The sequence below is a fragment of the Simochromis diagramma genome, unplaced genomic scaffold (genome assembly GCF_900408965.1).
Source record: "Simochromis diagramma unplaced genomic scaffold, fSimDia1.1 OVJJ01000216.1, whole genome shotgun sequence".
Taxonomy (NCBI): domain Eukaryota; kingdom Metazoa; phylum Chordata; class Actinopteri; order Cichliformes; family Cichlidae; genus Simochromis; species Simochromis diagramma.
In genome coordinates this window covers 1,625,770-1,646,333 of record NW_024386883.1, presented here as the reverse complement: position 1 = coordinate 1,646,333, position 20,564 = coordinate 1,625,770, and the positions used below count along the sequence as shown (strand labels likewise).

Genomic DNA, 20,564 nt, shown 5'->3' with positions numbered 1-20,564 from the left:
AAGGCACAAGAGACTCACAAAATAAGACAAGAAGTCATACAACAGGATTCGGCAGTGAGGCAGACAGGATTTAGGACCCAAATGCAGGGCTCTGGAAACCAGGAATGAGCTCAAAAGCACAGCTTTATTGCTGGAAGTCCACAGGAAAACAAATCCAAAAACAGCTACTGGGCAGGAACTTGATTCTTGAAGTAAAACACAGGAGATACAGGGCAAAGGAACACACTACCACGAGGGAATACACAACAAAGAATAAATACACACGAGATAATGAGGGGTGAGGAAACAGGTGGGACTAATCACCGAGGACGAGCTGAGGGAAGTAGAACTAAACACAAAACACAGGAGACAAGAGATTGTCAAAATAAAACAGGAAATAAATAACACTGAGACACAGACTCAAACATCCAAACTTGACATGGAAACAGGGCTGACTTCCCAAAGGAGAGCTAAAAGCCAAAACACAGAGATGAGGCTAGGAGAGAATGGACAGGAAAGGTAACTAGCAGCGTAGGAAACAAAGCTCTGAAGCACTAGGAAATGATATCGTAGTCAAAGGACTAAATATAGAACTTGAACATAAATCACATGTCAAATCCCCCAAAATAAATGGCAAATACTTCCAGTAGCAGGAATTTGTAGTAGAGTGACAGGAACGGTTATCAAGTCTTGTCAAACCCAAACATCAAGATAATACGCAGGTAAACTCAGCAAGAATCCAAAGAAGAAGCAGCGATCTGTGGCTACTGCATCACACTAAGTTGTTTGGATCTCTCCCACGTTTCACCAGATATTAATGAGTGTCAGAAGCCTGGCATCTGCCCTAACGGTCACTGTGAGAACCTGGCTGGTACCTACCGCTGCCTGTGCAACGAGGGCTTCCTCCCATCTGTAGACAGCAAAGCTTGCACTGGTAAGTAATGCTTTTGTCACCTGGAGCAAGCCTGTCTTAAAACTGAGCAACCTCATCCCCACAAGCGCATTTTAATGAGGAGTTGTCAATAAAAGAAGGTGTGTTTGCACCAGCTGGGTTCACTGAAATGATTTCTCCCACGCAGACATCGATGAGTGTGCGGACATTCGGCTATGCGCTAACGGCCACTGCATCAATACTGACGGCTCCTTCAAATGCCAATGCTACCCAGGATACCAGCGCACACAAGAGGGCAGCCACTGTGAAGGCATGAAACCATACACTCAGATAGCGCTGACAGTGAAATGCAATCTTTTAACCACCTGCTTTTATTAAGAGCACATAAAAAAAGTTCAGTGAAGCCTTGACCAGTTCGAGGAAAGAACAGAGCTCCAGCTTCCCATCACATGCTTCACATTCTGGCGCTGTTTTTGTTTCCTTCCCGTCAGATATCAACGAGTGTAAAAATCCATCAAGCTGTCATGGGGGCCGCTGTATCAACAAGATGGGTACATACCACTGCGAGTGCCAGCAGGGGTACAAACTGGTCGGAGGCAGGGAATGCCAAGGTCAGTCAGTCACGTCATGTGTGTAATAAATGATAATGTTGTGAATTGGATTGAACACCACGTTTGGCCTTTTATTTAAAATTTTGAAAGGTCGTCATTTTTGTGAATCATTTAATGCACAAACAGCACACTTTTTCCTTACTCACAACTCAGGTGTTGTATGAATTCCCATATTTAGAGCAGCCCGTCTGATTTCTCTTTCAGACATTGATGAATGCGCCTTGGACAGAAGTCTCTGCCAGCCCCACGGCTTTTGTGGGAACAAACCGGGCTCATACGAGTGTGTCTGCAATCACGGTTACATCCTCTCAGAGGATAGACACTACTGTGAGCGTAAGTCTGCTCTGATTTCCTCAGAAGACATAAATCATCATATTCTGTATATGTATGAGCTGTTAAGGTCAAAAAGAAAGGGCATCTGGGCTTTGCATTATAGTAGGGTCTAACTTGAGGTGATTTGTGGTGATTCGGTGCTTTATAAATAAAATTGAACTGAGTTAAACCCAAGGCCGTTTGTAGCCCAGTGAAGTCGCTGGAAATCCACACTAAACCCTCCTCATGCTGCAGCTGTTCGAGTGCTGATGGATGAGAAGAAAGAGTGCTACCTGAACCTTGATGACACCGTTTTCTGCGATAGCGTCCTGGCCACCAATGTCACCAAGCAGGAGTGCTGCTGCTCCATCGGAGTGGGATGGGGAGATCACTGTGAGATCTATCCCTGTCCTGTCTCCCATTCAGGTAAATGTGAACCTTACCATGTACACAAAAAGTAAGTCAACTTATATTTGTGTTCAGTAAACACGTGGAAATTACATCATGTACTGTGAATTCAACTTTTACTTCTCCAACCCAGCCGAGTTCCACGACCTTTGTCCAAATGGGCAGGGTCTCTACTATGAAGAGAGTCTCCAGTACAACCTCCCGGCCTACCAGGGTAGGTATTGTGTAAAGTCAGAGCCAAGATCACATACTGCACACCAGAATTACACAGTGCTTAATCCATTCTGTGATGTTGAAACAATCTGAGCTCCACTTTAATCAGCTGCAGAGCCTTTGTTTCATCCATGTCCAAAGAAGCTGACAGTTTCTAATGTTTGCTGTTAGTCACAGTTGTCAGTTAATCCCTCTGAGAATCAGCTGTGAATCTGCCGCTCAGGAAGCAATCTTTCTCTCCTTGTCCACAGATATTGACGAGTGTTCCTTGTTTGCTGAAGAAATCTGTAAGAAGGGTCGCTGTGAGAACACGCTTCCAGGCTACGAGTGCTACTGTCAACAGGGCTTCTACTACGATAGCAACCTCCTTGAGTGCATTGGTAAATCCCTCCCATAAAAATATGTATTAAAAGTTCATTTTGAAAATTCAAAACAGAGATTTTTAGGTTCTTTCTAAAAGATGTTTGATGGATTCTTTTCTTGTTCTTCCCCAGATGTGAACGAATGTCACGATGAGTCTATGTGTACTAATGGCCGGTGCATCAACACTGAAGGGTCCTTCTACTGCAACTGCAATCAACCCTGGGTCCCAGACTCCAACAGGAAAAAGTGCGTAATGGTAACAGTAGCAGGTTAGTATCTTCGCCCAGCTTAAACTGCATTTATCAGGATACTATAGGAATAATCCTGAACACTGTTTGTTTTGGGTTTTTTGCGCAGATGTGAATGAGTGTGAGAACCCAGAAAACTGTAAAAATGGCCGCTGCGTGGACACCCCGGGCTCCTATTACTGCATCTGCTCTCCACCCTGGACCCTGGCCACTGACCGCAACAGCTGTGTGACTCCTGAGGAGCAGGCTGGTGAGTGCAGACTCCCTGCAGTGGGAGAGACCAGTGATCAGTGTTATATGTTACGTAAGTGTTTTATGTAAGACAAAATATTTCTGTGCCTGGTTAAAATGAATAACGTCTGTGAGCCATTTTAAGCTGGTTACTGCAGCTGCACTGCATCATGCACATATCAAACCCCACTCTCTCCTCACATCATATATCAATAATACACTCTGAAAGCCTTTGGGGGGGTTATATTTACGCTTCACTCCCCAAGTTTTGTATATTATATTTGTAGGGAGTGATGGTCTTGGAGCCTAGGTGCAAAACTAATATATTCTGCTGCTGCTGTAATAAATGTGTCATTTCAAACACACAATACTGTGCAAAAGTCTTGACTCACCCCTCCTTTCTTTATGCTTTGTTTGCAAGGAGTCAGACCTTTCTCGTAGTGATCTTGAGCAGTAGTTTTCCATACTTTTAGGAGGTCTTTCAAAGTTTTTCTTGGCTAATCAGCTGCTTTTTCACTTATTTTCAATCCAGTCCTTGCACCTGTCCATTTTCAGAGAAGTGTTTCTTTTATTTGTTAAGCCATTTAACACTGATCAAGCATAAAAAGGCACCCAACTCAAGGGATCTACCACTGTTGTGTTTACAGAACCAATTTTAAATTGGTTTAAATATTTATTTACTTTATTACCAGGAACCTATATTTTTGCACCAGCCAGATGATCCTTAAAGAGCTATTGGCCAAAGATTTGATGTATTTTGGCATGGTGTGCACTGTGTCCTTAAAATATCTGAAGAAACATGACAAGTTTTTCTGTCTCATCTATAACAGATGAACGTTATCTGAACCTCACGTCTTTAATAAATAGGGGGGAAAAATCCAGCAAAGACTTGGCACAGTGATGCATATGGCTCATCTGAGTGAAGCCTCATCAGAATCAGTCTCAGTTCTATCAAGAAGCCAGACTGATTGAATAATAAATCCAAATTTGAAAATTATGATTCAAATCATCATCACTGTGTTTGCTGGAAGTAAGGAGGGAGGTATCACAGAAGAAATGACAAGAAAGCTCTTCTAAGAGGGTTCAGGCTATGCTGAAGAATAAAGATCATCCAACTCTACAGTTATGTTAACACACGCTTCAATAATTATCAACAACCATTTCCCATTTTTCTAGAAAAATATATAATGTTATGAGACTCAAGACTTTTGCACAATACTGTAAGTTGTCTGACTGTGTTTTGTTTTTTTACATGTAGCAATGGTGATATAATGAGAGTGATGTTTTATCAAGTCAACAGAGCTAAAGCATATAAAGATTGAAACCTTGTGCTTGTGCTGTCCACGTAAATCAGTTGTGAATTTCACAACAACCTGTGAAGTTGTGCTTGTGATGGAAAAATGTTATATTTAGACTGTAGACTCAGTCTCAGTCCAGTGCTGTAACAGACAGAGTTGTTAAAAATAGCCTCGTTTTCCTCTGCAAGTATTAGGTTTGGCTTTAATAATGCTTACATGTTCTCTAATCTAGATAACTCCAGTCAGCGGTTGTCTTTGTGATGTCCGGTGTGATTGCTGCTTGGATCTGTGGCTCATCAGTGTCAAACATTGAACAAATATTACATTTGTTAAGGAGAAATCTGCATGTTGATGAGATTTTTGAAGTAGTCGCTTTGTTTTCTATACTGGAAAAAAGAAGGTTTTGAGTTCCTGGTGTTACACAACGCTGGAAAAGAATGACTTATCATGTAGCTGTTTCATAAATCTTGAAGTTAATGTTGTGGATGGAAAAAATAACTGGGCTTTCATCTGGTCATCACTCAGTGCTGAGCTGCATCAGCTACCAGATAGGCCTAGCTGTCCCATGGAGTGTAATTTTGCTAATATGGTGGAAAAATCTGTGTTATACAGGAAAATTGCTTTTTTCCCCATTATGACCAAAGGCTGAGGACTTGCAGTTAGAATTACAATTGCAAAGCAAATGAAGTAAAAAAGTCGTATTGAAATTCAGCAGTGAAGAATGACTTTAGGGGGGCAGTATGATGAACATACTGCCAGAATTCCTGTGTAAATGTGGTCAGTCTTTTAAAGTGAGCTCTCAACACCATGTGTATCCTTGTTTTGTCTGTTATACTATATTTATGCACACAACCAAACTGTGGGTTTGGAGTGTGTCTCATGTTGCAGCAATGACGCACCATTGCAGATGTGCAGATGAAGTTCACAGAGGCACTTTGCTGCTGAATAAGGTACAGTTGGGACATAGATGGTTGCCTCAAATTTCAGATCGGTTCTGTCCCACAGAATGGAGGATTACACCTTACAGGTGACATGGGAAGCGATAGCTCATAGTGGAGGAGTTCAGGTAACACAGGATCATATTAAGAATCTTGGCACTGACCTGTGGTTCGGGACATCGGCTCCAATAAAGCTGACCAGCTCTCATGTTAGCAACAAAAGTAAAATGCTACATGCACATGAATTGTCAATTTAAGTCCCACCAGTGGTCATAAACCTCAAGCAGGATACAAGCAGTCAAAATCCCTAAAATTAAAAGAACTCTACCAAGACCAATCCATTGCATCATGTCATCAAAACAAGGCTCTAGCAGCTCCTGGAAAGTCCACCTCAGTTTTTTGTGGCTGACATGCTAGAGTTGCAAAAATAGAGAAAGCTTCTTAGATAACAGGACCCGGACTCATGAGAGTACGAAGTATAAATGGTTTGGGTCTGCCTGTTACCACTACAACCACGACATAAATAAATTACTCAGGAACAGGTGGATGGATACTGATGAGTCTAAAATAAACTTACTTCTACATATGCTCTTGTCATAAAATGTTAATTTTGGAAAGCATAAGGCCTGTGTAAAATAGTTTGTAACTGTATGCTTTTCACAAAATCCTTGGTACTTCTGTACTGAAAATAGAAATCAAGAGTATGAAACTGAAAACTGTGAAAATCCACTGTGGTTAGGTCTCTATTTTAAGCATGACATCTAAGTATTTGGTAAAACCCTATTATGTAGGTTCTAGTCTACAGTAGTCCCACCATATTTTGTTAAATTCAAGCTTCAAGGAAAAGAACAGAGATTTAAAGTAATAATAAACAGAACTCCAATCCAGGTAAATGGCCTACAGTGGGGAAAATAATTATTATAAGTTTCCTTACTTAGAAAGAAATGAACAGTCTCTAATTTTTATGGTACACACAGATTGCAATCAGTCAATCAATTACAGATACTCCTGATCTCAACTCATTATGTGTATAAAACACACGTGTCAAAGGACATCAGGGACATTTTTGACCTGCACAAAGCTGGAACAGACGACAAGACCATCAGTAAGAAGTTTGGTGTGAAGCTGCCTGATCTTAGTGTTATTATTCAGAAATGGAAGAAATCTAAAATGACCATCAGTCAGCCTCGATCTGGAGCTCCGTAAAAGATCTTGCTTCATACGGTGAGGATGATGAGGAGAAAGGTGGTGAATCAGCCCAAAACTACACGGGAGGAGCTGGTTATTTATCTGAAGGCAGTTGGGAACACAGTTACCAAAAACACCACCAGTGTGCTTTAATGGACTGAAATCTAGCAGCGCCCAAAAGGTCCCTCTGCTCAAGAAGCCACATAAACAAGCTGTTTGCCAGTGAACAGCTTAAATGATTCAGAGAAGCCTTGGGAGAGTGCTGTGGTCAGATAGTGATAGAAAAGAAGTGCTGATTATGACCCAGATAGAAGCATTCCCACACTCAAGCATGGAGTTGGAAACATTATGCCTTGGGCTGTTTTTCTGTTAAGGATCCAGGACGATTTTACTACGTTGAGAGGCCGTATAAATTAAAATCTTGGACAGGAACCTCCTTCCCTCAGCCAGAAGACTGAAGATGGGTCACGGATGGGTCTTCCAGCAAAACAGCGACCCAAAGCATACCACCAAAACAGCAAAGGATTGGCTAAAGAAGAAGCATATGGAGTGGCCTAGCTAGTCTCCAGATGTCAATCTTATAGAAACTCATTGCTGGGAGTTGAAGCTTTGAAGTTAAGTGACAGCCAAGAAACCTGAAGGATTCAGAAAGTTTCTGTAAAGTGAAGCAGGCCAAAATCCCTCCTGAGATGTGTGCAGACCTGGTGACCAACTACAAGAAACTTGACAACAGTGCTACTCGTTCAAGAACTAAGTCATGTTTTGCTTGAGGAACAAATACCTATTTCACTCAATGATCCGTTTATAACTTTTATGTAATGTGTTTTTTCTGGCTTTTTGGTTGATATTCCTTCTCTCTCTATTGAAATGAAACTACCATCAAAATTAGACACTGTTCATTTATTAAGTGAGCAAACTTACAAATACAGCAGGTGATCAAAGAACTAGTTCAGCCACTGTGCATAACAGTACATTCTTACTTTTAAAGTGTCTTTAAATTTATTGGCAGACTGAAATGTAGCTGGAACCGAGCCTCCTATTTTAAACTTTCTGATACATCAGAGGAGTTCTAGGTGTTGTACTGTGCATGGCTAAATTTTATCACAAAAAACCTCATGTTTAGTATTTATGATAAAAATGTAAACAGGTAGCAAACATGACATACAGGGTAACTAAGACATAAACCTTACCCTTACAAAAAGAGCTCACATCAGCCTTAACAAAAAGCAAAATCTGCAGGAAATGTATTTTTCACATCTTCTAGGAAATAAGTGGAAAAAATACTAGTTGCCAGACTGAATTATTCTGAATATCGTAATGTGTTTTTTTTTTCTTTTGGAATTAATAGCCGGCCCCAAGCAGATGTTCCTACTGTAACCAGTGTCTGTGGTGCCCTTTGCAGATGTGAATGAGTGCCAGGACCCCTCGTACTGTAAGAACGGGAGGTGTGAGAACACGCCCGGCTCCTTTCACTGCTTTTGTGACCCTCCCCTCACCTTCAGTGCAGCGCTGAAACAGTGCGTCTATGACGGTGGGTACAAAGCAGCGTCAGCTCACCTGAACCTGACCACTCAAAATGAGCTTTGGCTTACCTCGTCATCTGCCGCTTATGTAATTCCCGACTGTAATTCCTCCAATTTGTGTCCCATCTGGCCTTTACTGGCTCTATCTGGCATTTTACCCAATTTATAGAGAAAAAGTTTCCTGTTCTTTGTGTAGTTATGAAAAATATGGTGAATATACTTATTTAGGCACACAAACAATGCCAGAGTGTGTGACAGTAACCATATAATTTGCGCAACTCCGCCTGCATTTTTAAATGAAAAAAAAAAACAAAAAAAAAAAACAAAGAAACATGTGCATCCTTTTTGTTTTGGGTTTTTTAAATTGTGGATGAAAATTGCATTTATTAGGTTACAGAATTAGTCAGCATCTGAAAGCTTCTCATTTGCTGGAGAAAGGCCTGCACGATACACGATTCACAGCATTAGTTTTCAATGCCAATGGAGTCATTTAATATTTGCAATTAACACCGCTGCACTTTTTAAGTGTGACAAACATTAAAAGTAAACATTATAATACTTTATTTCCAAGAATGTAGAGGCTGAGAACAAACAGATCCAAAAGCAAACGATCTGTAACTATTCGGTTTTTGCCTAATGAAGCTAAACTTCAGCCGTTTGTCTTTTTTGTCTGGCAAACAACAAGAGTGTTGTTTCCTATTAAACACAGTGCATGAAAGGCTGACAACCCACTCTCAATAATTCTGCAGAACTATAATATATTTTAGCCTTCTCATCTCATCGTATTAGCGTCTTACACTTGTACATCCATCATTTGTCACTACAAACAGAGACACTGCAGGAATTGTTATTTGTCAGCCTGTCAGTATCCTGCACATATGAATAACTTAGTAAAAGCAACAATTGTTGGTGTTTTTATGGTTTTGGTAACTCAATGCTTATCACGTATCCCTAGATACAAGACGTTATGAATAATTGAACAGAATAACTGAATCTGTTTGAAGTATATAGCGTGATCAGGTCTCCATCCTCCAAATGTAGTTTGAGACGTACACTACAGTCATACAAAAAGACTCTTTGCAGTCCAATGAAAAACTAAGTACACCCTTCCACATGTATTAAGAGGGTAAGTAGCAGCCAGGTGCTTCTAAATAAATCCACTTGATTAACTGATCATCAGCAAATGTGAGCACCTCTATTAAAGCAGAGGTTTTGGATGTTTGCTGGCCAGAAGGATTCAGGTCTTTGTTAACATAATGCCACAATCTTCCCAGGAGTGGACATCTTAGCAAATTCATCACAATGTCAGACAGCCCAGAGAAAATACAAGAAGTCAAGAGCTTCAACTCAGACAACATGCTCAGTTACCATGGTAATGTTAAAGTCAATGACAAGCACAATCAGAGAAAGAATAAACAAGCATTTCTTGTTCTCTTTAAAAAGATTTAGATTTAGTTTAGATTTGCAAACTTGCATTTTAACAAACCACAAGACGACAGGAACTGTGACCAGAATGCACAGCACCACGTTTGATTAAAATTAAACACAGCATATGCACAAACACTTCAAATCAAGCATCAAGCAAGGTGGTGGATGGGGTGATGATTTGGGCTTGTTTTGCGGACACAGGGCCTGCACCTTCACTCATTGAGTTGGCCGTGAAATCATTGCAGAGTATTTTAGAGTCAAACGTGAGGCAATCTCTAAATCTTGGCTGAATCTGGGTCATGTAGGGGAAAATGATAAAAACTACACAAGCAATTTTTTTTTATAAAGAGAAAAGAATCAAGGAGTTGCAGTGGCCCAGTCCAGACCTCAACCTGATTTAAATGCTGTAGCGGTACGTTAAGAGAGTTGTGCATAAACAAATGCTTACACATTTCAGTTAGTTAAAGCAATGTCATAAAGAAGAGTGGGCCGAAAGTTGTTTTACAAGTTTGAATCATGGGGTGTATTTAGTTTTTCACAGGACTCCATGCAGTCTTATGTATGGGCAATTGTATTTGGCCACACCTCTTACTTCTCTTAAGAGAGATGCCGTCTGCCTTTACAAACAAAACAATGGGTTTCCCTAAATGTCGCCCTGAATTTAAGCATTGTACTACAAGGATGCCACTGTGATGACACAAAAAGTCCCTTTTACATGATCCCATGATCAACAGTAGCGGTATTATTATGAAGTGAAAGAGTTTAGGAACCAAAAGCAACTCAGCCACAAAGTGGCAGACCGTGTAAAGTCAAAGCGGTGTGGCCGAGTGCTGAGGCACATTGTGTGTAAATGTCACCAACACCCTGCTGACTGAATAACTGCAGAGTTCCTAACTTCCTCTGCCTTAACAACAGCACAAAAACTGTGTGCTGGGAGCTTCATGGCCCGGGTTTTCATGGCTGAGCAGCTCCTGTAGGTTTAGGCTACGTTCACACTGTAGGCGAAAGCGCATCAAATCCGACTTTTTTGACCCTATGCGACCCATATCCGATCATGGTATGACAGTGTGAACGGCACAAATCCAATATTTTCAAATCCGATCTGGGTCACTTTCGTATGTGGTACTGAATCAGATACATATCTGATGTTTTAGAAAGCGACTGCTGTTTGAACGGTCATGTCGCATTAAATCCGTCAGATGCCAATTATCAGCGCCGGAGAAGCGCCCGATAAGACATCGCGAACGCTTCCTGGCCATCCCATGTAGATGTCAGTGAAACTGTTGGGAAGACAACGTTGGAGAAACGTGAACATTTCATTTGTACTGTATAATCTGCAGATTCTGACAGAAATCTGCGACTATCCTTTGAAGCACCGCTCCGCTCTAAAACAGCAATAAGGATAATTATTAGGCCATATGTAAATAACAAAATAACTTTATAACTTAAAGCAAAATTGGGAAACGTAAAGTCCGAAACAAGTCTTTATATTAAGGGCCATCAGTCAAACAATACTGTTTGGTTTGAGTCTAAACAGAGCGCGTTGTGTGTGACGTCTTCTTTTGCGCATGTGGCCGCTTTGAGGGTTCACACTAGAGCGCGTTTGCTGTCACATTTTATTTGTAGTGTGAACAAGCAGACATAAAAATCGGAATCGAGCATTAAGACCTGCAGTGTGAACGTAGCCTAAGTGTGTGGGTGGCCCGATACTTTTGTCCATATGGTGTAGATGGATATACATGTCTGAATGGGCGCCTGATGCCTGTTACTCCCAGATATTACAAGCTTGTAAAAAAATAGTATTTGTGTGCTTACTTTGTAGTACAAATAAAAATGTACATTTACTGTTTTTAGGTGTAATTTGCAATGTGAACCAATCTGACTTTTTTCAAATATTGTATATTAAGATTAGTATTCTTTACCTTCTCTTATTAAATACACTTGAACACTGAGATCAGTTAAAATTTCATGACTTGTTTTTTATCCTTTTTTCCATCTCTAGATCGGACTGCAGCTCACAAGGATGTGTGCTTCACGCGAATTGAGGAGGGCTGGATCTGCAGCGAGCCCCAGAACCGGGTGGTGACGTATTCAGAGTGCTGCTGTCACTTCGGTCGTGGCTGGGGGCCCGAGTGTAACAGCTGCCCTCCCAGAAACTCAGGTGAGCTACTGAAAATTTACCAGACCTCTTTAGGACTTAATCCATTTATTGAATTAACAAGAATTTTATCTGTTTTACCCAGCAATGTTCAGCCATCTGTGTGGGATGCATCTTGAGACGGAGTCAGACGGGGAACAGGATTTGCAGGCAGCTTTTCCCAACTACAACCCGGGTAACACTCAATGACAGTTTTTGTTAAAAATCAGTGATAGCTGAAACATTCCTGCCCTCAGACGAGGCTTATTTATTTACCTCTTTCTGCCCCCATTTTCTCTTTTCCCCTGGTTCGTTTTGTGAAAAGGTGACAGTTCAGAAGAAGATTCCGACGAATGCAGCTGTGGACATGGCCGCTGTGTCCGTTCCTACCTGGGCACTATGTGTGAATGTAACCCAGGCTTTAGGCTAGACTACTCGCGTGCTCGCTGTATAGGTCTGTCCTACATATACACTACAAAAATGCAAATACACATATTCTTTTAGAGTCCTAGATTCTCTTATTAGTGTATGTACAGCAGCCAATGTGCAGATTATAACTTTGTTCTGTCAAGTAATGTTTGGATTTCTGTTTTATGGCTCATTGTCACTAATGAATACTTGATTTTCTTTGTTCCAGACATTGACGAGTGTGCAGAACCAGATGTCCGTGTTAGTCCATGCAAGAACGCTCGCTGTGTGAACACTTCTGGCTCGTACAAGTGCTTGTGCAAGCAAGGCTTTGTGCACACGCGTAGGCCAAATGTGTGCATCCGTCGCAGAACTCGGTAACCTCTGTGCGTTGCTCTGCGCGCCGCTACGTCTCTCCCCATCTACGCGGCGTGCACAAACAAACCAGCATGTGCAGCTCTTACACTCCTCTCTCATGGTACATACATGGGACTGTGTGAACGCAGTAAACATACAAACATGTTGTCATCGGGAGCCACGTCATAACAATATAAAATGTACAAAACATATCATTGTCAGCCCCTTTTTCATTGGCCAGTCCACATTTTAAAAAAATCTGCAACACAGATAAGGAATATGTTTGTTTATTTGTGCGCTAAAAGTATTTTGTAATTATTTTTTTATTTTGAACTGTTTTTGTAGTTTAAATTGTGCATTTTGTGACCTCCCAGTTGCTTTTATCTTCTTTTGAATTTTTGATTCAAACAATGAGGAAATGAGTTTCAAACATTTCTATGGTATTATAATTGTCTTTAACCTATTCAGTAGTTGTATATTGTAGGAATGCCTTGTGGTATTCCCATTTACATTCCCAGTTGCATCCACATTCTTTCATGTTTTAGTCATCTGGATTTTATTTCTTTGCCACACGTTGTTGACATTGTTTTTTTGTACAGTTTGTTTCGTGGATTGGTCCCTGTCCTCCCCTTCTTTATTTGTTTATGTAAAATATGAGAAACCTGAGGTTTTTGTATAATTTGACATGTGCACCTAAGTGAACTTAAGCTTTGATAAAAACATTTCACGCACTTAGCAATAAATATAGTGGAAATATTCGCGAAATATAGCTTATTCTGAAAAAGAAATCAAGCAAGTTTAACACCTATTGCCATTAAACACTGCATTAAAGTATTTAGAAAGCCAAAGATGCTGTTGTGATAAGAAGAATTTGATTAAAAAAATGACAACCTTTCATGCATTTGTTTTTCTTCTGTTTGAGGGAAATATGTTTTTTTCCACACATATGAAGATATGTGGAAAATAGCAATGCTTTAAGTTCAGACAGACACATTCAGGCAGGGAGGCACAAAGTTCTCCCACAGTCATGTTCAGAAATATGCCGGATCGGACTGTGGATGATTCAGTGTTGCCTTTCAAGCACGCCTAGAAAGCAAATAAACCCAGTGCATGGCAGAGTCTCCCAAGATCTTCCATTAGATTTATGTTCATGTGCTTTTTTTTCCTCCACACACAGTACTGATTTCACATTTTAAAGGTACAGTCAGATCATTTTTGAGTTTATTTAAAAAGAAAAATAGAATGTTGTACTCATAAATGCACCTTAATTAGTGTGTAATTACATCTGCTTATTCTCATGAGCTTATAAATAATTCATAAAAAAAAAACATAGGAGTGGGCTTATGGAAGCCATCATGCTGCCCCACCAACTTGAATACAGTTCAATCTAAATGCATTTTTATATGTGTGTACAAACCTGCCAATCTTCTTCCTCCTCACCTCAAGTGAGCTAAAGTCAGGGCTCTAACGGGTTTTCCCGATACTAGAATTTCAGACTTGTAAACCAGGAAAATGCTTAATACTCAATACCATTTTCAATAGCACGAGCAAGATTTTTATTGTATCCTCACACAAAATAAGTACGACGGAGAAGTAACTCCTTGGAATTGGAACAAATGTTCCGAATTATATTTAACAAAATAAGTTTTTAAGTTTAAAGTTTTAAATTTTACAAATATTTTTGATAATTTCAACAGCAAGCCATTTTAACTACAACAAAAGCTGGTTATAACCTAAGATTGTTGTTTTTCAATAAGTTTTTCAATAAGTGTGTGAGTTCAACAATGTCCAGCAGTTTACTAACGACAGCTACCAGTAGCTACCAGGGGCTAATAGCAGCTAACAGAGGCTAACAGCACTTAACTGTAGCAGAAACAGCAGCGCTTAATGACAAGTTCAGGATATCCTCAACAACTCACCTCAGTATCGCTATGAGGCAGAAGTGAGCTTCACTAGCTCCTCGACTTGTATCCTGCACCTTTCACAAAGTTTTACAGTGTCCTCCAGAGTAAATACAGATGAATGTTGGCCAGAGTGTTTGTCCTACGGTGGCTACCATAGCTTGGATTACGAACTTAATTATGCAGTTCAACTGGTAAGTAAGACAGCAGAACTCAGTTGATTGCAATCTGCAATCCTCTCATATTTAGTGGTGAGATTTTAAATACTGTAGGCTTAAACATTCTGCAGCATCAGGAAGTGTTTATAGATAGATTTTGTTATATTCAATAAAAAAGTTTAAAGTAGTAACACAGGACAAATGTAGCCATTCCTCTAAGTGCTGCAAATGAGGTCCTTCAGATGTTGGATATCAAAGCTTGAAAGTCTTGTCCATAATCATTTTCTACAAGTTAATTTTTTTTATCTAAATCTTAATCTCAAGTTTCAAACACAATCAGTTTAAACTAGGGCTAAACTAGTGGTGAAAATGATATCCTAAACTTAAAAGCCCACAAATGTTATCAGCTACCTAAATAATGGCACCATCTTGTGGTCTCTTTGTGTCACTATAATTCCTTCAGTGTTGTGGACATTATTGCCAGGGGCACCACTAAGGGAAATTTGCTGCTGAAATGTGAAAGCTAAACTGATTTAGCTCTCAGATACAACTGGATTTCACAGAGATTTGCACAGATTTCACAAAGTGTTTTCCCACTATCTGAGCATTAAAACAGTAAAATAGTTATCTATTTGTTTTTATAGGGGTAGGATATTCCAGGCATTACTTTTAGTGAAACGATATGCAGAAATTGACAAAATTTGTCTATTGGTCAGCTGGCTGTGGGTTGGTATAATGTGTGACCTGTTAAATGAGGAAATCGTCTGTATTTTGAACTCTCTTTTTCCTGAACAACTACAGCACAATGCCATTTCCAACATAATTATTGAGGACAATCCTGAAAATACTGCGGAAGAGGCCGATGAAGAGGGTAGTAATGGTAAGAAGCCAATTTGGAATTAATCTGAAGCTGAACGTGACACTGAAAATGATTCTGAGGATGATGCCCCAGTGTTAGTGCTCTCTAGCTCGGTACCTGGAAGTGGCCAAAAGAGGATGATAACGATGACAATGACCAGATGACCAGATGACCAATAACTGATTCAGGCCCTCCAGCGAACTGTCAGACACCACCTCCAGCAGTGGGAATGACTCTGATGAAGAAGGCATACTGTCAGCACCCTCTACATCAGCATCGGCAACACACAGGAAGAGAAAGTAGGATGATGAAGCGAAAGATGGGCGAGAGAATGTCACACACTGCCACATGCTTAGTGTTGAACCTCATCTTCTTAGCCCAGTGTCCTACATGTCTTACATTGAATAACTACTGCATTAGGATATATTTTTTCTAGGATAGCCGACTGCTACTGTGAACCTTTGACAGATCATTATTTTGAGAACACAAGGAACTCATTCTACTCAGTAAATCAAAGAGCACTAACATTTGAACTTCATTTTTCCATGCTGCATAATAAGCTGCCGGACAAATGAACCTGGACAAATTAGACAACACGGCAAGGAACAAATCCTGTGGACCTCACACTCCCTTGCAAGTTGTCTTTTCTTTGCTACCACCTCACACCCCAGCGCCCAGAGGGACTGAATTTTGGCCACCCCCCTCTAAGATTGTGACCTTGCAGCTAGGGACCCATTTACCACACTCTTGCCAGTCACCTGTGGAATAATTATGTCCAGCCTAAAAACCAATATGATATCATAAATGAGCCATAATTCTTTTCCTAATTTCTATACCTGCTTTTCACCTAGCAAAGCATCTACAGGAAGGTGTGACTGCACTCCAAGCCAGAGGTAATGTGGTGAGTCACCTGTCGTTTCATGGGGAGTTCCATTGTGCACATTTAATAGTTCTTGAAAATACTCAGGCCGACAGTGTTTCTTCTCCAGTAGAAAGCTGTGTCGTGATAGGCCGTGAGGCGTCCTGTTAAAACGTTCACACTGTGCGTTACCTTGACGATGATTCAATGTTTTCTTGACCTCATATAACGTGTGCAGCTCCTGAAATACCCCATTTTCAAAATTTCTGTTTTGAACTGAATGCTCTCAGGCACACAGTACCACTTAATAAACCACTCTCAGAGAAGGACTTTGGCAGTTGTACCAGTATTTGGTCGTGTTAAAGTCAGCGTGAACTTCAAATCAACAGGTCTAGTGGCTAGAAAAGGGTTCGTGAGAGCATGTCTTTTGGGCTGCAGCAACTTACTGGGCACACACCTCTGTAACTGTTATACCCATTTATCCACATCATCATACATACCAACTCAAGTCTGTCTTAACAGATTCTGCGTGCACTCCAGTCCCTGTTGTACACTCTCCAGAACAGCTTCCTGTAAACAAAACAATACTCTCTTAAATGCCCATCATTGATTACTTAATACAGCAATCCTTCAGTTTTCCTGACTTGGGGCCACTGTCAGAGCAGAGAAGTCAAAGGTTTAGCCAAACCTTTTCTCTGGTGATGGGTAAGCTTTTTCTTTTGGGCTCAAAACTGCCTGAACTGTTGCAGCTCTTACTTAGCATAACCTGCCAGAGTGGATGTATTGCCCTGGGAGTCTCTAAGGTGACTATCTTGCTCAGTTGCCATGACATGAGTTTGCCTGACCTGACAACACTTTAAGCCTGCGCTTACTATCTCTGGCACTAAAGCTGTTGCTCAGTTGATTAAGTTACAAATGGATATACAGCCATCAAACTCCTCTTCATCTCCCAAAAGGTGGAGCAGAGGGTGGTTTTCTGTTTGTACAGTGAATTTGCAGCCCAGGAGATATTTATTACATTTCCCAGACAGCCCATTTGAGAGCGAGCAGCTCTCACTTCATGTTGCTGTAATTTCTGTTATTTCTTTCTGCACTCTTCAGTCTCCTACTGGCATATGCTATGACATGTTTTCTGCTACCCTGCACCTGGCAAAGAACTGCTCCCAGTCTTAAGCTGTTGGCATCCATCTCAAATATAAATGAGAGCGAGAAATCAGCAAAAGCGAGGAGAGAAGCACTCGTAAGCCTCCTCTCTTTCAGCTATTCAAAAAACTCTTGGTGTCCTCAAACTTTCAAACTGTTTTTTTTTTTACATTTAGCTGGGTATTTTCCCGAACACTCACATTAATGTATTCATGTAGTGCCTGCAAGCTACAAAAACCCTCCTGTAATAACTTTTTTGACATAAAGTCCAAAGAATCACCCCAGTCTTCTACTGTGGTGTGTACTGGCCACTGCTTCACAGCGGCTATCTTGGCTGGGTCCATGCTTAGCTCCTCAGCTGAGATCTGATTCTAAAGTGTATACTAGATCAGGGGAGGTAACATTTTTACAGCCTTAAACTTTAACCCGGTGTCCCTGAATCTTTGCAACACTGTCTGAAGACATGCCAAATGGTATTCAAAAGTTGATGAGTGGACTAATATGTTGTTTTAGTATACAAGCATGAAAAGACTAAAAGGCATTTACAGCGGCATGCATGAGTCTTTCCAAAGTCGCCAGACCACTGCAAACACCAAAAGGTCAGCTAAGTTTGATCCCTGTATCAAAAAAGGTCTTAGCCTTTAACCTACCTCCCTCATTTTCATCTTTTGGACATATACTAACTACTCTTTCAGAAGAAAATCACTTGAAAAAGGCTTTCGATCGTCTGTGGAGTGAAACTTTGGTCTGGGATTTTTGTATGATCTTTGTCTGAGCGTAACACTCTTCCTTACCACATTCATACCACCTCAACAATTTTATCTAAGGTAGCAGATGGCTTTTCTTGATTTCCATACATAGATGGACTTCCTTTGACTACATTTTCACCCAGTGATTTCATGCTCTTAGCACCTCTAGTGCCACTAGGCACTAGAAGACTGTTGTCTTCTAGAGACCAAGCAACAGCTCACTGAAATACATAAAAAAGCATTCACTCTGTCTTGTCTCTCACCATCTTGTGAAGCTCCCTTCACTGTGCAGAACTTCTTATTCCCTCCACAAACTGTTCTCTTGCTGCCATCTTTGCATCAGATACTGTGTCAGGCTTCTGTTTAAGGGATGAGTGGAAAATCTGGGTCAGTGTGTGCAAGTATTCAAAGAAATCTTCACCTTCCAGCTGGGGATGACTATGAAAGGTACCCAACAGCTGTGCTATACTGGGCTTCTCTGAGAAAACTCAATATTTCTCCCTTAGTGCATAAACAGATCTCTTCCAGTGTGGAACCCCTGAGGGGAGACAGGATGAAGTCAACCTGGTCATCTTTGCCTAGGTTTCTAGTTTTGAGAGGCTTTGGTACTTGATCAATAAACTCGTCAACGTCCATCCATTGCTCTTGGATGTGGTGCACCCATGGCAAATAAACATATGACTTGCTAGCTCCACAATTCAAAACAGTTATTACCCATTTCTGATCCTTTGGCCTGAAGCTCAGTGACAGAGTCCCTTTCTGTAGTTTCCCCCAAATCCTGGTCGTCACCATCGTCTCTGTCTGACAAAGTGAAGTGTCTGCGTGAGGCTTAATTCTAAGTCAGGATGCAAAAAAAAAGTATCTCAACAGTGCAGCAATGCAGAAGATCAAGAAAAGGGATTACAGAAGGGACAAATGGTCAGGGTGGCCTCTTTCACAACCGATGCTCAGCTTTCCACACTTCTATTAACATCCACCCAAACACGGTTACACTCAAAGACAGAACCCCAAGTATGTCCCAAATTCAACGCGTTTGAATACTTATTAGTAAAAAACACACAGTTTGAAAGGATATTATCTCAAGATAATGAGCCTATATTCCCTGCAAACACCAGTGCTCATAAACTAGGCGTCAATGCAATCTACCGTTCTGTGCACTCACAGCGGTACCTCAAAAGGAGCAGTGCCATCTAGTGGCGCAATTTAAAGCAACAGCTCTTCCCCACCTTCCCCATTCCCTCCATCTGTCCAAGTTCTCCTTTTCCTTTGCCACTATTTTCTTCATCTCCCTGACTATCCTACTTCTCTACCTTTGAATACTATATGCACTGAAGACCACACTTATTCATTTCATTTAGTCACTGAAGTTAATTATTTTTCAATAAAATAAATGATGCAAATCTGAACTTTGACATTGCATTGCATTATTACTTTGACATTTGACTTTTTTTTTTTTTGATTTATGATCAAAAATTAATTCCTAAAATGTTTGCATTTACAAAGAGTTTACTTCTGACTATCCCTTCCCTGCAAAAATAAAACATAAACTCAAATAAAACCCACACTAGAGGGAGCTGCTAGTACATGTACAGCACTGAATGTTTTTTTCAGTAATCTTCAGTCTAGCTGCTCCTGCATACTTGTTAATTTGATTTTTGTGGGGGAAACATGCTGTATGTGCTTTATTCACAAATTAAACATCAACTTGAATGTTACTAACGATTTCAGTTTTTGATTTATTTCAGTCTGCTTGTCTGGCAAAAGGATTTGGTCTGATAAACACAGTGGTTGCAAAAAGTACACAGTTATCATGACTTGCCTTGACTCATGTGTAGACTCCCATGCCCACTGTGACCTCCTAAAAACACAAATTATATGAAACGCTAAAGAATGTGAGTGGATCCACAGTATTATCATGGGATTCATAAACATTAACTGCCTGTAAAACAGCTCATCTTCTGATTTGCAAACCACAAAAAAACTGTCACAACTCCCCCACTCAGCTTTGCTTCCTATTTGTCCAGACCTGTAGTCAATCCCAATTTCTGTGCGGTCTGTGAGTCACGTTGCACCATAGTGGCACCACAGTTCCTTGGTGTCCTGGTTTCATTCTGTCTAATTATTATATAATTTTAAACTGGAACAGCAGGGTGACCTCCAGCAACTAGTTTGGGGAGAAACAGAGATAAGAAAAGGGACAGCAAAGACAGATGAGCAAGAACCGAACCAGAAATAGCATAGGTGTTCTCCGGAGAAAACTCAAAAAGTTGTGCTGGAGATAAAAATATCTGCTAGTGGGTCATGCTGACCGGAGTATAACCCACTGGGTGTCGCTGGCTGTAGACTGCAGCTACTAAACTT

The 20,564-nt window shown here is 40.6% G+C and overlaps 1 protein-coding gene across 3 annotated transcripts in view; it reads left to right on the top strand.

The window, feature by feature from the left end:
* ltbp3 (latent transforming growth factor beta binding protein 3) overlaps nucleotides 1–13,429 on the top strand; it is a 43,692-nt gene extending 30,263 nt beyond the window's left edge. For 2 of the 3 annotated variants that reach the window (XM_040032899.1, XM_040032897.1), the window contains 14 exons: nucleotides 791–913; nucleotides 1,059–1,181; nucleotides 1,363–1,482; nucleotides 1,687–1,815; nucleotides 2,050–2,220; nucleotides 2,336–2,416; nucleotides 2,667–2,795; nucleotides 2,910–3,047; nucleotides 3,136–3,276; nucleotides 8,084–8,212; nucleotides 11,635–11,793; nucleotides 11,876–11,965; nucleotides 12,095–12,223; nucleotides 12,407–13,429. In XM_040032899.1, coding sequence (XP_039888833.1) covers nucleotides 791–913; nucleotides 1,059–1,181; nucleotides 1,363–1,482; nucleotides 1,687–1,815; nucleotides 2,050–2,220; nucleotides 2,336–2,416; nucleotides 2,667–2,795; nucleotides 2,910–3,047; nucleotides 3,136–3,276; nucleotides 8,084–8,212; nucleotides 11,635–11,793; nucleotides 11,876–11,965; nucleotides 12,095–12,223; nucleotides 12,407–12,558 — 1,814 coding nt within the window. In that variant the 3' untranslated portion in view covers nucleotides 12,559–13,429. The remainder of the gene's footprint in view (nucleotides 1–790; nucleotides 914–1,058; nucleotides 1,182–1,362; nucleotides 1,483–1,686; nucleotides 1,816–2,049; nucleotides 2,221–2,335; nucleotides 2,417–2,666; nucleotides 2,796–2,909; nucleotides 3,048–3,135; nucleotides 3,277–8,083; nucleotides 8,213–11,634; nucleotides 11,794–11,875; nucleotides 11,966–12,094; nucleotides 12,224–12,406) is intronic. The other variant, XM_040032898.1, reaches the window with a different exon arrangement.
* The last annotated feature ends 7,135 nt before the right edge of the window (nucleotides 13,430–20,564 follow it).